General features: G+C 39.6%; 1 protein-coding gene across 1 annotated transcript; it reads left to right on the top strand.

Annotated features, from left to right (window-relative positions):
• Window positions 1–10555: 10555 nt before the first annotated feature.
• Window positions 10556–15232, top strand: LOC307045157 (uncharacterized protein; the record flags this gene model as incomplete). The annotated part of the gene is made up of 2 exons (XM_079690689.1): window positions 10556–10742; window positions 13240–15232. The coding sequence occupies 2 exons, from the start codon at window positions 10556–10558 to the stop codon at window positions 14418–14420; spliced, it is 1368 nt and encodes a 455-aa protein (XP_079546815.1). The 3' UTR covers window positions 14421–15232.
• Between the last annotated feature and the right edge of the window lie 671 nt (window positions 15233–15903).

Genomic DNA, 15903 nt, shown 5'->3' with positions numbered 1-15903 from the left:
CTTTATGAATATGAATTGTAATTGTCTTTTGTACTTTATGATACTCTTTGCCTTTCTGGTCTTTCTCCCACCTTTTCTGCCAGATCTCCATCCCTTTCTTCTTAATGACTGCTTTTCCTTCTCCTTTACCAAGTTGAACTGGTAATGTTATTTGCTTTTGTAGTGCACTTTTTGCTAATTTATCAGCAAACTCGTTCCCTTTCACCCCCTCATGTGCATGCACCCAGCAGAACTGCAGATCTATGCCGCTTCTGTGCAGTCTTAACAGGCTATGATTCAGCTCTATGAGAATGTCTTCCCTAGTTGTTGTTGTTGATTGTATGCTTTGTAATATGGACAATGAATCTGTGCATATCACCACCCTATCTGGTCTGACCTCTTCAACCCACTGCAATCCTATTATTACAGCAGCATTTCTGCTGTATACACTGATAATTGATCAGACGCTCTTTTTAAAATAGATATTTTAAAGTCTGGGATGTATATGCCAACTCCAACACACTCTTCCTTGTTCTTAGAACCATCTGTATACATTTGTAGGTAATTGTAGTACTTTTCATTCAGATACATACTTGTTTTAATTCACACTTCATTTATTTGCCACTCTTTTTTCCTTTCTACAATACTCATATCTATTTTAGCTTCTGGGAACAGCCATGGGGGAACACTGCTAAATGGAGTTGCTTTGGCAAACGTGATATTCTCCACTCCATCTGCCCTCGTTCTTTCCTCACTCGTCCAGCCAAACCCACGCCCCTGGAATTTTGCATATTCCCAGCAATCCCGTAATATTCTGTTTGAAATATTTTCTTCTCCAGTTCCTTGTAGCCTGACCCAGTATGACAGAGCAAGTTTCTCTCTTCTGATCTCCAGAGGTGTCTCTCCTGCTTCTATCAGAACTGCATTGATAGGGGATGACTTTATCGCTCCAATACACAGCCGCAATGCTTTATATTGTTTGTCTGCGCCCCAGTTGCATCCAGCTACAGCTCGCAATACATTTAATACTTTTTTGCATTTTGTTTCCACTTGATTAATATGCATTTCCATGTGTATTTGCTATCAAACCACAGTTCTAGGTATTTGAACTCATTCACCTTTGTCATTGGACGATCATAAAGTATTAGCTGTTGGCCATCAATCTTGCGTTTGTTTGTAAATACCATGTAGCATGACTTGCTTTCTGACATTTTGAATCTCCAGTTATATGACCACCTCTCCACTTTTATAATCGCTCTAGCTATATTCCCCATTACGTATGCGGCATGTCTTCCCCTCATCCAAATAGCCCCATCATCTGCATACAGAGCCGATTGGATGCATGTGTCTAAGCATGTAAATATATCATTAACCATGATGTTAAATAATATTGGGCTGACTGCACTCCCTTGGGGAATACCATTTTCTATTTCTAAATAATTGGAAATATCTGCTCCAACCTTTACTCTAAATGTCCTGTCTGTTCAAAAGGCCCTTACCCAATTGTACATTCTCCCTCCAATTCCCATTCTACTCAATTTGATCAGTAACCCATCCCTCCACATAGAGTCATACGCCTTTTCAATGTCAAAGTACACTATTGCCATTATCTCTTTCATTTTCAGTGTTTTTTCCACATCATTACTCACTCTTACTAACCCATCTATTGTGGACCGCCCTTTACAAAATCCGCTCTGAAAACTACTCAGCAGCCCTTTCTGTTCCAGTACATGTGAGAGCCTACGGACAATGGTCTTTTCCATCGATTTACATAGGTGTGATGTAAGAGCTATTGGTCTGTAGTTACTAGGGCTAGCTGTATCTTTCCCTGGCTTATTGAATGGTAGCACGATTGCTGTTTTCCACACAAAGACTCAGCACCATTTTCATAGTTTCCATAGGTACTGTAACTGTCTAAACATAGCATAACATAGCTGGTCTTGTCCTGGGGCTGTATATCCTGTACCTTGTAAGGCTATTTTGAGTTCTGACATTGTAAATTCCACATCCAGAGCTGACCTGTTATCCTGTCATTTCTCCTTCACGTTTTCATTCTCTGCTAGTAACTGCTGTTTTTGCTGCCTATGAATATCACTGAGATGCTCCCCACTATGTACTGCTGCAAGTGTCCTTCCTAACATACCTGCCTTCTCTTTATCTGTCACTGCTAGCCTCTCGCCATCAACCAAAGCTGGACATTTTAATGGATTCCCTTTTCCCACTCATCCGCTTAAACATGGACCAGACATCACCTAATTTAACTCCTCTGCAATGGTAGAACAACATTCTCTCCATGCTCTCTTTTTTGTATATTTTATTGTCCTTCGAGCAGCTGCCCTTTTCCTTTGAAACTCTATAACATTATTTTGTGTCATGGTTTTCTTTAATTCTCTAAATGCATTATTTTTGCTTTAATAGCCCTGCTGCATTCCTCATTCCACCATGGCACCACTTTCTTCCTACCCTTGGTTGTTGTTTTGGGTATACTGTTCTCTGCTGCATTTAGTATATGTTGCGTTATTTGGCTTGTAATGACCTCTATGCTTCCCTCTGATGTTAGCAGGTGTACCAACTCCTAACATATATCATCATTGCACTCATGTATCTATTTACCCACCAGAGGTCTCCAGCAGACATAGCAGTGTCCAAAGACACTGAACCAGGGCTCCAGGTTTTCTGTTTGATTTCAAAATAGGTAACATATAATCTAGCTACGAGGGATGCTACTAGAAAGAAGAACAAAGGAGAGTTATGAAGGAAACTTCTTTCATGACATAAAGATTAACACGTTCCCTCAAAGTGTTTAGATTTCTGATAAAGGATGGAATCAAGTGAACCACCCACTCTGTGTTTTATTAAACTATTTTTCATTAAAACATCTTCCACCGTGGAATTAAAAGTGAAATGTGTTCATGTTATCTCCTCCAGATGCTCCGAGCTTTAAAATGTGTTGCGTTGTGTTTGTGAAAAACGTTTCCTGCTTCGTGTCTCTGGACATTTGCAAGATGCCGTTATATCTACCCTTCCATGTTAATAACTTTAAACACTTCTCCTCCAGACTCTCCAAAGCCTCCCTCTGTGTCCGTGAGTCCCTCTGCTGAGATAGAGGAGGGCAGTTCAGTGACTCTGACCTGTAGCAGTGATGCTAACCCAGCAGCTAACTACACCTGGTACAAGGAGGATGGAAATGCACACCTTTCTTCTTTCAATGAAGGACCACGTATTTTCCTCAGCTCCATCCCGTCCTCTGACTCTGGACAGTATTACTGCAGAGCTGGGAATCTGCTGGGATCTGAATCCATCTCTATTGATGTGACATGTGAGTGAAACCCAGATCATATAAAAAGCATCATGCACCCAGTGGCGAATGGTCATTAGGGCACAGCCCCACCTAGATAATAAACCATCAAAAAAAGTGATTTGCCCAGCTTGGCATCAAATGTATATTTTCCAATGAAGAATTACCCCTGTTACTCTAATTATAGTAAAAGGGTTGAAAATCAATGCTAATTTGAGCCTTTAACCTCAGGAATTATTGCTAGATGAAGCATGTAATGCTACTTTCAAGGCAAGGACAAACTTGGATATCTAATGCAAGAAAGATAACTTTGAAATTAATATGCTTTATTCTGGTAATATCAGTAACAGGGTTGAGTGGTTCAGAGTGCCACACTCTTTTACGACTGAAAAGATTGTAAAAATATGAAAAATAAAAGAGAGGACTTAGTTTTGGTCTACCCATGGCACTAGCACATGGCTTGCTGATGTCACTTCCACTGTGTCATCTGACTTACAGTTTTTTCACTTCCTGTGCCAATCTAAAAAGGTTTGGGTAACAGGGTTGAACGCATGTTGAGGGACACACCTTCTGTGCAAAATTACTGTTATTTAAAATATGTTTATGATTTAACAAATAGATTTTACCATTACAAGAGACATATATCAGTAGAATAATACCAAAAAAAGTAAATAAAATCCCTATTTTAAATGTTATATTTGACATGCAAGTTGGTCACCAAGAAGCGGGGACAAGAGAAAAATGCCATTTTAGGGGATGTTCAAGAGCTATTTGATCATTTAAATAATATTTTGAAACCACTTTTTCTACAATTTTCTACACATTTTGTCTCAAGACAAGTATGTTTAACACAACAAGTGCATGTTTTAGCATTTTGGGCATGGATTATTAGATTTTTTATATGGGGGACATGAAATGTCCTCCAATTCTGGAATGACCCATATATAAAATATATTTTAAGATCATGTTTAATCATCTGATTCGTCTGCATATTGCTGTTTTCGTCTGTGTTCTTCTAATTAGTGTCTACAGTGTGTGCCTATTGAGCTGTTTAGAGCCATGTGGGACAAAACCCGATCATGCCCCTCCCTCTCACTGTCTAAGTGAACGGTGACTGTGAAAACTACACTGCGCATGCTCAAAGTATTGTCCTATTTAATGTGTGTGGCAAAAAAATAATGACCATAGGAAGAAGGAAGTGAAGTCGGAGACGCGTGGCAGAAAGCTGAGAGAGAATCGGAAAACTCGGACACATACAGAAACGGTGGCATTGGACTGTTATTTTTGGCGGATTTGCATAAACTGTACATTGACTGTTTCATCATGTCGACCAGCTCAGATGGTAGCCAAAGAAACGATTTGGAATGGATGATATCCAAACCTGCGAGGAAGAAAAGATCTTTGAGAGAAAGAGATAGTTCAGTAAGAGCTCGAAGTTGGTCGGATTGGTCGGGTGAAGCAGACAAGGCTAATCAAAGCAAAAAATCAAAAGTCAGTCAAAGTGTCAGCCAAGCAATGTTGAATAAAGAACTAGAACACGAGTGGAAAGTTGTAATATAATTAAATCAGGATGGTGGGCATTACCACCCGATTAAACTTAGCAAAGCAATTGAAAAAGAGATTGGAAAAATTTAATTTGCTAAATTCATGAACAACAAGCGGGTTTTGATACATGCCAATAACAAACAGCAGCAGGAAAAGATTCTGGGAATGAACTCACTGAATGGGGAGAAAATGAAGGAGCATGTACCAGGAGCAATGGCAAAACTGAGAGGAGTAATTTCAGGAGTACCATTGGACATGTCAGTGGAAGATATTAAAAGTGAATTAAAAGGAGGTAAAGTAGTGGAAGTCACGAGGCTTAAAAGCAAACGGGATGGCACACTCAAAGAAACATTATCAGTCCTCATTCAGTTTGAGAGAACATTATCTAAGGCAGTACAAATGGGATATTTGAACTTCACTGTTAGGGAGTACATTCCCAAACCTGTCAGGTGCAACGCATGTCAATGAATGGGGCACACAGCGCAGCAGTGTAAAGGGCAGCTAAGGTGTGCGAGATGCGGAGGAACACATGAGTATGGAAAATGTGAGAAGGTTAAATGTTGTAACTGCGGAGGAGATCACAGTGCTGCATTTGGAGGATGTGAAGTGCAGAGAGAGGCCAGAGAGGTGCAGAGGGTTAAGATTACAAACAAAGTGTCATACGCAGAAGCAATAAAGAAAGTAAGGGGAACAATAACAACCAATAAGACCCCTAGTGGAAAAGTGAGGGAAAATTCACCTGGAAAATTCCTAGACATGAAAGATATTAAAGCAGATCAGATACATGCAATGCTATCTATAAATGGAGCTGGGGGAAATGAAAATCAGGATGAGGGTTAGATCCTTAATCGTGGTTCTGCAAATACTACAGTGGAACGCAAGAAGCCTCATAGCTAATAGTCAAGAATTCAAGAAATATATATATGATCTATTCTAGACGTAGTCCCTGAGGTAATATGTGTGCAAGAAACCTGGTTACGACCTCAATTAGACTTTGTCATTCCAGGATTTAGCTGTATAAGGCATGATAGCGCTAATAGTCAAAATGGTGGAGGGTGTGCCACGTTTCTCAAAGATGGTGTGGCATATAGGGAGGTGCAATCTCCTGATGATATAGACTGTATTATCGTGAAAATCTGCAACCCTAGGAAACAATATAACATTAGGATGATCAATTTATACAACCCATGTAAAAATCTAACCACTGATATATTTAAAGAAATAGCAGGCAATAAACATAGGAAGGAAGTTTGGTGTGGTGATTTCAACGCACATAATATGGGGCAGCAACCATACAGACAGTAACGGAAATATAGTGGAAGAAATGCAGGAGGAAAGAACACTAGTATGCCTTAATGATGGACATGGCACAAGAGTAGATGTTCACAGGGGGAAAGTCTCATGCCTGGATCTGGCATTAGTATCAAACTGTTTGGTTCGTACATGCGAATGGTTTGTTTTGAATAACTCCACAGTAGGAAGTGACCATTATCCAGTGCTTACTAAAATGAATACTAATGTATATGCAGGAAGGAGGTGTAATAACCAGGTGGTGCTTTGCTAAAGCTGATTGGGGGAAATGTAGGATATGGTGTGAGGAGTCGGTACACCTGCTAACATCAGAGGGAAGCATAGAGGTAATTACAAGCCAAATAACGCAACATATACTGAATGCAGCAGAGAACAGTATACCCAAAACAACAATCAAGGGTAGGAAGAAAGTGGTGCCATGGTGGAATGAGGAATGCAGCAGGGCTATTAAAGAGCGAAATAATGCATTTAGAGAATTAAAGAAAAACATGACACCAATGAGCCAATGACTGCTGCAGTACAACTACCATATTCATGTTCCCCCGCACATGTTGGACACCTGGGCTTAGTTGCTTTGCACTTGTCTGCCACATGCCCAAACCTTTGGCACTTAAAGCACCGCAGAGGTTTAGGGATGAATTCTCTTACTGGAAAGCTCATGCAACCGATCATTATCTTCTGTTGTATTGTTTCTTCAAACTGAAGAAGAACAGACAAACTATCCACTATCTTACCTTGGTACCTAGTAGGAAGACGCTTTACTACAGTCACTTTCCCCCCTTTAATTTCCTTCTTGAGTTCTTCTATGCCTATTTCTATGGGAACTCCACTGATAACTCCAAGTATTTTCCGATTTGCTACAGGAACATGGCATTTAATTCGAACTTCATTCAGGGTCTTCATTTTCAGTAACTTTTCCTGTTGTCTTGCATTAATCAACTCAACCAACATCCGTCCTTTGCTCAGAAATCTTGCTTGTTTTATCGATCCAATTTCTTTGTGAATTGCTTTAGTCAAGGCCAATGGATGTAGCTTAGCTGCGGATTGCTCACCAAACTCCACAATCACTTTCCAGTCTTCATTCTCAATCCTTTTCTTTACTCTCTTCAATTCATTCTGTGAATCAGATTCACTAAGACTGTCATTTGACATGTCTATCTTCTTTCTTGAAGTCTTTTTCCTTACTTCATTCCATCCTCCTTCAGATGCACTTTCCATATCCTCCTCTCCAGGACTCAAAGAAGCCATTCCACCAGCTGCTCTCAATCTCGCACTCACTTCAACGTTCACTCCTATCTCCGTCTACTCAGTCTCAGCACGTGTCCAACCTCAAAGCCTGGTCCCAAAATAGCATCCCTCGTAGCTAGATGATATGTTACCTTTTTTGAAATCAAACAGAAAACCTGGAGCCCTGGTTCAGTGTCTTTGGACACTGCCATGTCTGCTGGAGACCTCTGGTCGGTAACTAGATACATGAGTGCAATGATGATATATGTTAGGAGTTGGTACACCTGCTAACATCAGAGGGAAGCATTGAGGTCATTACAAGCCAAATAACGCAACATATAGTAAATGCAGCAGAGAACAGTATACCCAAAACAACAACCAAGGGTAGGAAGAAAGTGGTGCCATGGTGGAATGAGGAATGCAACAGGGCTATTAAACCGAAATAATGCATTTAGAGAATTAAAGAAAAACATGACACAAAATAATGTTATAGAGTTTCAAAGGAAAAGGGCAGCTGCTCGAAGGACAATAACATATACAAAAAAGAGAGCATGGAGAGAATGTTGTTCTACCATTGCAGAGGAGTTAAATTAGGTGATGTCTGGTCCAAGTTTAAGCGGATGAGTGGGAAAAGGGAATCCATTAAAATTCCAGCTTTGGTTGATGGCGAGAGGCTGGCAGGGACAGATAAAGAGAAGGCAGGTATGTTAGGAAGGACACTTGCAGCAGTACATAGTGGGGAGCATCTCAGTGATATTCATAGGCAGCAAAAACAGCAGTTACTAGCAGAGAATGAAAACGTGAAGGAGAAGAGACAGGATAACAGGTCAGCTCTGGATGTGGAATTTACAATGTCAGAACTCAAAATAGCCTTACAAGATACAGGATATACAGCCCCAGGACAAGACCAGCTATGTTATGCTATGTTTAGACAGTTACCTATGGAAACTATGAAAATGGTGCTGAGTCTTTGTGTGGAAAACAGCAATCGTGCTACCATTCAATAAGCCAGGGAAAGATACAGCTAGCCCTAGTAACTACAGACCAATAGCTCTTACATCACACCTACGTAAATGGATGGAAAAGACCATTGTCCGTAGGCTCTCACATGTACTGGAACAGAAAGGGCTGCTGAGTAGTTTTCAGAGCGGATTTCGTAAAGGGCGGTCCACAATAGATGCGTTAGTAAGAGTGAGTAATGATGTGGAAAAAACATTGAAAATGAAAGAGATAATGGCAATAGTGTACTTTGACATTGAAAAGGCGTATGACTCTATGTGGAGGGATGCGTTACTGATCAAATTGAGTAGAATGGGAATTGGAGGGAGAATGTTCAATTGGGTAAGGGCCTTTTTAACAGACAGGACATTTAGAGTAAAGGTTGGAGCAGATATTTCCAATTATTTAGAAATAGAAAATGGTATCGTCCAATGACAAAGGTGAATGAGTTCAAATACCTAGGACTGTGGTTTGATAGCAAATACACATGGAAAACGCACATTAAACAAGTTGAAACAAAATGCAAAAAGGTATTAAATGTATTACGAGCTGTAGCTGGATGCAACTGGGGCGCAGATAAACAAGCATTAATAGACATTTACAGATCAATGTTGAGGTCCACAATAGACTATGGTTGTATAGTGTATGGAGCGGCAGCAAAAACATCGCTTTTAAAAATTGATAGAATACAATATAAAGCATTGCGGCTGTATATTGGAGCGATAAAATCCTCCCCTATCAATGCAGTTCTGATAGAAGCAGGAGAGACACCGCTGGAGATCAGAAGAGAGAAACTTGCTCTGTCATACTGGGTCAGGCTACAAGGAACTGGAGATGAAAATATTTCAGACAGAATATTACAGGATTGCTGGGAATATGCAAAATTACAGGGACGTGGGTTTGGCTGGACGAGTAAGGAAAGAACGAGGGCATATGGAGTGGAGAATATCACGTTTGCCAAAGCAACTCCATTTAGCAGTGTTCCCCCATGGCTGTTCCCAGAAGCTAAAATAGATATGAATATTGTAGAAAGGAAAAAAGAGTGGCAAATAAATGAAGTGGGAATTAAAACAAGTATGTATCTGAACGAAAAGTACTACAATTACCTACAAATGTATACAGATGGTTCTAAGAACAAGGAAGAGTGTGTTGGAGTTGGAGACTTTAAAATATCTATTTTAAAAAGAGCGTCTGATCAATTATCAGTATATACAGCAGAAATGCTGCTGTCATAATAGGATTGCAGTGGGTTGAAGAGGTCAGACCAGATAGGGTGGTTATATGTACAGATTCATTGTCCATATTACAAAGCATACAATCAACAACAACTACCAGAGAAGACATTCTCATAGAGCTGAATCATAGCCTGTTAAGACTGCACAGAAGCGGCATAGATCTACAGTTCTGCTGGGTGCCTGCACATGAGGGGGTGAAAGAGAACGAGTGCCCTGATAAATTAGCAAAAAGCGCACCACAAAAGCGAGCTACCAGAAAGGCACTGTTTACATTCTTGAGTGAAACTGGTGTAGGAAAAATAATTTAACATTAGGTCAGGAAAGAACATAGATTTGTATTTTTTTTAATTTATATCATTGTTTTATTGTTTGATTTATTTTTTATTTTTATTAGATCATAGGTTAAAGAGTTGGAATGATGTGATGATTCATACTCATGTACAGTAGGTGGCGGTATGCACCTTTTAAGTTGTTTGCAATCCACCAAAAACAAGAGAAGAAGAAGAAGAAGAAGAAGAAGAAGAAGAAGAAGAAGAAGAAGAAGAAGAAGAAGAAGAAGAAGAAGAAGAAGAAGGCAACGTCCGGATGCAAATCGTTCTTAAAACCAAAAAGAGGAAATCCTTCCCGCTTTTATTTTGACGTCCTCAAACCCCACCGGAAGTGAAGTTCCCAGCTCTTTCTAACCTAGATCGAGGTGGTGTATCGTCGCTCCGGTTCTCTCTCTCTGTGTTCCTGAGAAAGTGTGTGTGAGCTCCAGCTCTACTGATCCATCATCTCTGTGTCTGGATAAACCTCCGAATGGACTCTGTGCTCTTTTTTCTGGAGCGTTTACCTCGGACTATAGGAGCTAGCTTAGCATGCTAGCTGGAAACACGTTAGCAACGCTAGTCAGATTGAGAGTTTGACGGAGAGAGAAACGGTGTGTTTAACGGAGTCTGCAGGAAAAGGTAATCTAGGAAACATGAGTAAAGTCCAAATGCTGCTGTCGTTGAAGAAGCAGCAACTCACTGCTGAAGAGATATTTGCTATGTTTGAACAAACAATAGCAGAGCTCGAGGAGGAGCTGTCTCTTTCCAAAGAGGAGAACAAGAGACTCCAGAAACTTCTGGACGCTGTTTTACAGCCTCAGCTTCGGATACACAGAGCAGGTCTGTTCCCTTTACCCTTAATTAACACTTTACACTCTTCAGTAGCACTTTATTATCAAATTAATAACACTTTAGACCCTTTAGCAGCACTTGCTGCAGGTAAGTAAAAGTACAAACACCACCCTGTGAAAATCCTCCATTACAAGTTAAAGCATATCTTTAAGTTTATCTTATTTAAGTAAAAGTATGTAAGTATTATTAGACACATGTACTTTATTATAATAATTAAAATGTATTACGGTAGAGCAAACCTACCAAAATAAATATATTTATAAAAATACATGGATTGAATAATATGCCATTTAATGTACTGATTTAAATATTACCCATACATGTAGGCACTAGTTGGTGAAATGTGACATACATTGATACTTTAGTTTTAATGTGCTTCTTTATTCACTTTTTCTTTTTAAATGTGTAAAAGCAAATAAAAACAAATGCTTTGGATTAATTGAAATGGCGCGAGAATAATTCATAAAGAAATCAATCAATAAATATGTTCAATAATAAATTAAACACATCTAAAATGTTACTTGATAAAGAATAGGGGAACTAGTACAAAGGTCATTAAGTAATTAAAACATTAATATAAATTAATGTAAAATCTCATCAATCAATTAATGCCAACATGTATTTATAATATATTCTATATATATATATATATATACACACAATATATATTTTGAGAGAGATATACACTAGTATTAGACGCAGTCAAAAGTTTGGACACATCTTCTCATTTGAAGTTTTTTATTTATTTAAATTGGTTCTGCTTTGTAGATTTATACTGAAGACATCAAAACTATAAAATAACACATTAACTAGAATTATCTAGTAAACAAAGAAGGGTTAAAAAATCCAGAATATGATTTATATTTTGCTGCTACTGCAGAATGCTGTGGTAGCCATGCTGGTTAAGGGTGCCTTGAATTCTGAATAAATCACCAACAGTGACACCAGCAAAGCCCCCCCCCCCCCCCCACCACCATCTCACCTCCTCCTCCATGCTTCACGGTGGGAACCACTCATGCAGAAACCATCCGCTCACCTTCTCACAAAGACACGGAGGTTGGAACCAAAAATCTCTAATTTGGACCCATCAGACCAAAGTACAGATTTCCACTGGCCTAATGTCCAATCCTTGTGTTTCCTGCCCAAACTATTCTCTTCTTCTTGTTGTTCATCATCAGTAGTGGATATTTGCAGCAATTGGACCATGAAGGCCTAATTCACACCGTCTCCTCTGAACAGTGCATGTTAAAGGTCCCATGTCATGGGACCTTTAAGATTGTCTGCTCCTTGAGCTCTGTGATCATCTATGTGGGCTCTAATCTGAGGTGCTTTAATTTGCGGTTTCTGAGGCTGGTAACTCTGATGTATTTATCCTCCGAGCAGAGGTAACTATTGCTCTTCCTTTCCCGGGGGGGTCATCATGAGAGCCAGTCTCATCATACCATTCCATGGTTTTTGCGATTGCACTTGAGGATACATTCAAAGTTCTTGACATTTTCCGGATCGACTGGCTTTCATTTCTTAAAGTGATGATGGACGGTCGTTTCTCTTCACTGGGTTGAGTCGTTCTTGCCATGATATGGATTACAACAGCAGTCAAATAGGGCTTTCCACTGTGCACTAACTCTACCTCTGCACAACACTACTGATGGTCTCAAACACATTAAGAAGGCAAGTCATTGACTCTTGACCAGGCGCCCGTGTTAATTGAAAACCATTCCAGGTGTCTACCTCATGAAGCTGACTGAGAGAAGCCAAGAATCATATTCTAGATTTTTTTAACACTTTTTTTGTTGACTAGATAATTCCATATGTGTTCTTCCATAGTTTTGATGTCTTCAGTATTAATCTACAAAGTAGAAACAAATTAAAATAAACACAAATCATTGAATGAGAAGGTGTCTAAACCTTTGACTGGTACTGTAAATAAAAAACACACATATTTTAATATTTAGCAGGTTCCCGGATCCATAATCATTTATACAAGCAACTTTGAACATGTAGCACAGTAAAATGCAACATACGAAATAATCAAACATCATAAATTAAACACTGACAGGGAACATTTTACTGCACCATCATTAATGTTACATAAGAAGGTGCCGTCAAATGTTCTGATGATGCTTGCATACTTTTACTTAAATAAGGTTTGAATGCAGGATTTTAATTTGTAACAGAGTATTTTAATTCTATACTGTAGGCGTACTGTATCTGTGAACGATCCCAAATACAATTCCTTGTTTATTGCAGCTAGTGTTACGCCAGAATAAAAAAAACCTTTTCATTTTCAAAGGGGCTGGGCTACATAAGGTGAATTGAGACAACACAAATACACATTAAGTGGGACAAAGAAAGATAATGTGAAAATATAAAAACAAAGGCATTAATTAGGGCTGAAAAATGTCTCCCATTGTAATGGTGATTAGTTTTTTAAATGCTAACACTTAACAGTTTGTTCTGACTGTGTGTTTCCTGTTTCCTGCAGACGTCCAGCAACTGGTGGTGGTTAAAGAAGAGCTTCTCCCTGACCAGCAGGAGTGGAGCACCAGTCTGGACCAGGAGGACCCAGAGCCCCCCCCAAACATTAAGCAGGAACAGGAGGAACTCAGGGTCAGTGAGGAGGTGGAGGAGGCTGATATCACCAAGTCCACTTTCACTCCTGACCCTGTGAAGAGTGAAGATGATAAAGAGAAACCTCAGTCCTCTCAGCCTCATCAAAGACAAACTGAACACCTGGAAACAGAAGCTGATGGAGATGACTGTCGAGGACCAGAACCAGCCAGGAACTCAGATCCAGAGAGCAGTTTACAACCAAAGACTGAGGACGACACTGGAGACTCTTCTGAACCTGAACCTGGAGACTCTTCTGAACCTGACACTGAAGACAGTGCTGATTGGAAAGAGACCAGAGAACCTGCGTCAGGCTCAAACTCACTGAAAAATAGACATGAATCCGTCAGTGATTCACGACCTAGTGCTGAAAATAAACCGTTCAGCTGCTCAGTCTGTAAGAAAGCTTTTTCACAGAATGGAAATTTAAAGGCACACATGAGAGTCCACACAGGAGAGAAAGCACACAGCTGCTCAGTCTGTAAGAAAGCTTTTTCACAGAATGGAAATTTAAAGACACACATGAGAGTCCACACAGGAGAGAAAGCACACAGCTGTACAGTCTGTAAGAAAGCTTTTTCACATGGTGGAAGTTTCAAGAAACACATGAGAGTCCACACAGGAGAGAAACCACACAGCTGCTCAGTTTGTAAGAAAGCTTTTTCACATAGTGGAAGTTTAAAGAAACACATGAGAGTCCACACAGGAGAGAAAGCACACAGCTGTACAGTCTGTAAGAAAGCTTTTTCACAGAGTGGACATTTAAAGAAACACATGAGAGTCCACACATTAGAGAAACCACACAGCTGTACAATCTGTAAGAAAGCTTTTTCCCAGAGTGGAAGTGTAAAGGAACACATGAGAGTCCACACAGGAGAGAAACCCTTTAGCTGTACAGTCTGTAAGAAAGATTTTTCACATAGTGGACATTTAAAGAGACACATGAGAGTCCACACAGGAGAGAAACCCTTTAGCTGTACAGTCTGTAAGAAAGCTTTTTCAAATAGTGGACATTTAAAGAGACACATGAGAGTCCACACAGGAGAGGAAGAATAGAGATGCAATGTTTGTGACAAAAGATTTAAATGGCATAATCGTTTCAAAAGACACAAGTGTGTTGGTCGTCAGCTGCTTCTGTAACTGTAAGGGAATACATTTGTCTATTTTGTGTCCTGATGACCTAATGCCGTTACATGTAATACGTTACTCCCTAAGCCTGATTTCACCCACCTGCAACCGATTCACTAATGATCACAAATGTTAATTTATTTGACCCCTTGACTCGACAACTTTCTTGTTTAATAATCGTTACATCTCCTCAGGACCATGTTCCCGTGTCCTGCCTTTCACCTGCTGATCACCCACTGCTCATTTAAGGTGGACTGACCTATACAAGGGACCAGCTAGTCTTAGTGTCTTAATGAAAACGTTTTGTAAAGTGATGCTAGACCAAAGACGTGCTGTTGGGCTGTGTGCTCTCTGCAGGACGGTGTCTGTACTCAAAGATTGTTGATGAAATGAGAGATTCACTCATTCCGCGGACCGGTACCGGGAAATAGCTGTGAGTTTATCGTAATATTTGCAGAATTATAAATATATAAAAATGTTTTATCAAAAAAAATTCAATTAATTTTTTTATTTTTTTTTATTTTATACCGGTCATATTATTTCATACAAAATAAATCCAAATTGGTTAGCATAAGTTCTCAGCCTCTCGTGCGCAGAGAAAGTTACAGGTGGTGCGCCAATAGGAAGTGGAGCACAGGAGACAACCGTTTAATCGCAGACTGTTATGTTTGTGGGGGAATGGCAGTGTATACATTATTTGAGATATATTTCGAGCTCGGACTTCATTTTAACAGGATTCCCGCGGGGTCTTAAAAAGTCTTAAATTTGATTACAAAAATAAGAAAGGTCTTAAATATGATTTAGAAGGTCTTAAAAATGATCGGATTTGAAAGGTACTTCTGTGTTGCGATCGCGTCTGTGTTTTGGGTAAAATGTCCGGGCTGCAAAGTAACCAGTACGGTAAGAGCCTTTCAGTTCCCCCCAACAATTTGTATTGAAATAAATCAACATGGAACCAGTAATCACTTGTATGCTTTACCTGCTCCAGTAACAAAGTGTAATTCACTGGACAGAGACTAGAGATAGTGGATGGATCCAGAGGAGAACCAGAAGATAGTCCGTATAGAGCCTTCAGGTTCTGAAAATGATCAGGGATAGAGCTAGAAAAAAAATCCAAAACCCTGAATAGAGCTAGAAGATAGCCAGCACAAAGCCAAGAAAGTCCCAGTAGAAAGACAGGAAGGAGCCAAAAGAGTTTGTATTTTTTTATATTCAAGCTCTTCTCTTAAGGTATTAGAACTCCCTATCTCAATATGTATCCTTTTATTCCAATTAAATCTTACATTTGTGCTGCCAATTATTGAGACTGTTTCACAGCTTCATGTTAAATATTTAGACTGTTTTCTTTACATATAGATTACATAGGATGAACAGCACGATCCACTCTGTTGGATTCTGCCCAAATCGGCTC

Source organism: Notothenia rossii, assembly GCF_949606895.1.
Source record: "Notothenia rossii genome assembly, chromosome: 1".
NCBI lineage: Eukaryota > Metazoa > Chordata > Actinopteri > Perciformes > Nototheniidae > Notothenia > Notothenia rossii.
Note: the sequence above shows the minus strand (reverse complement) of the source record. Positions and strands in the feature narration are given on the sequence as shown.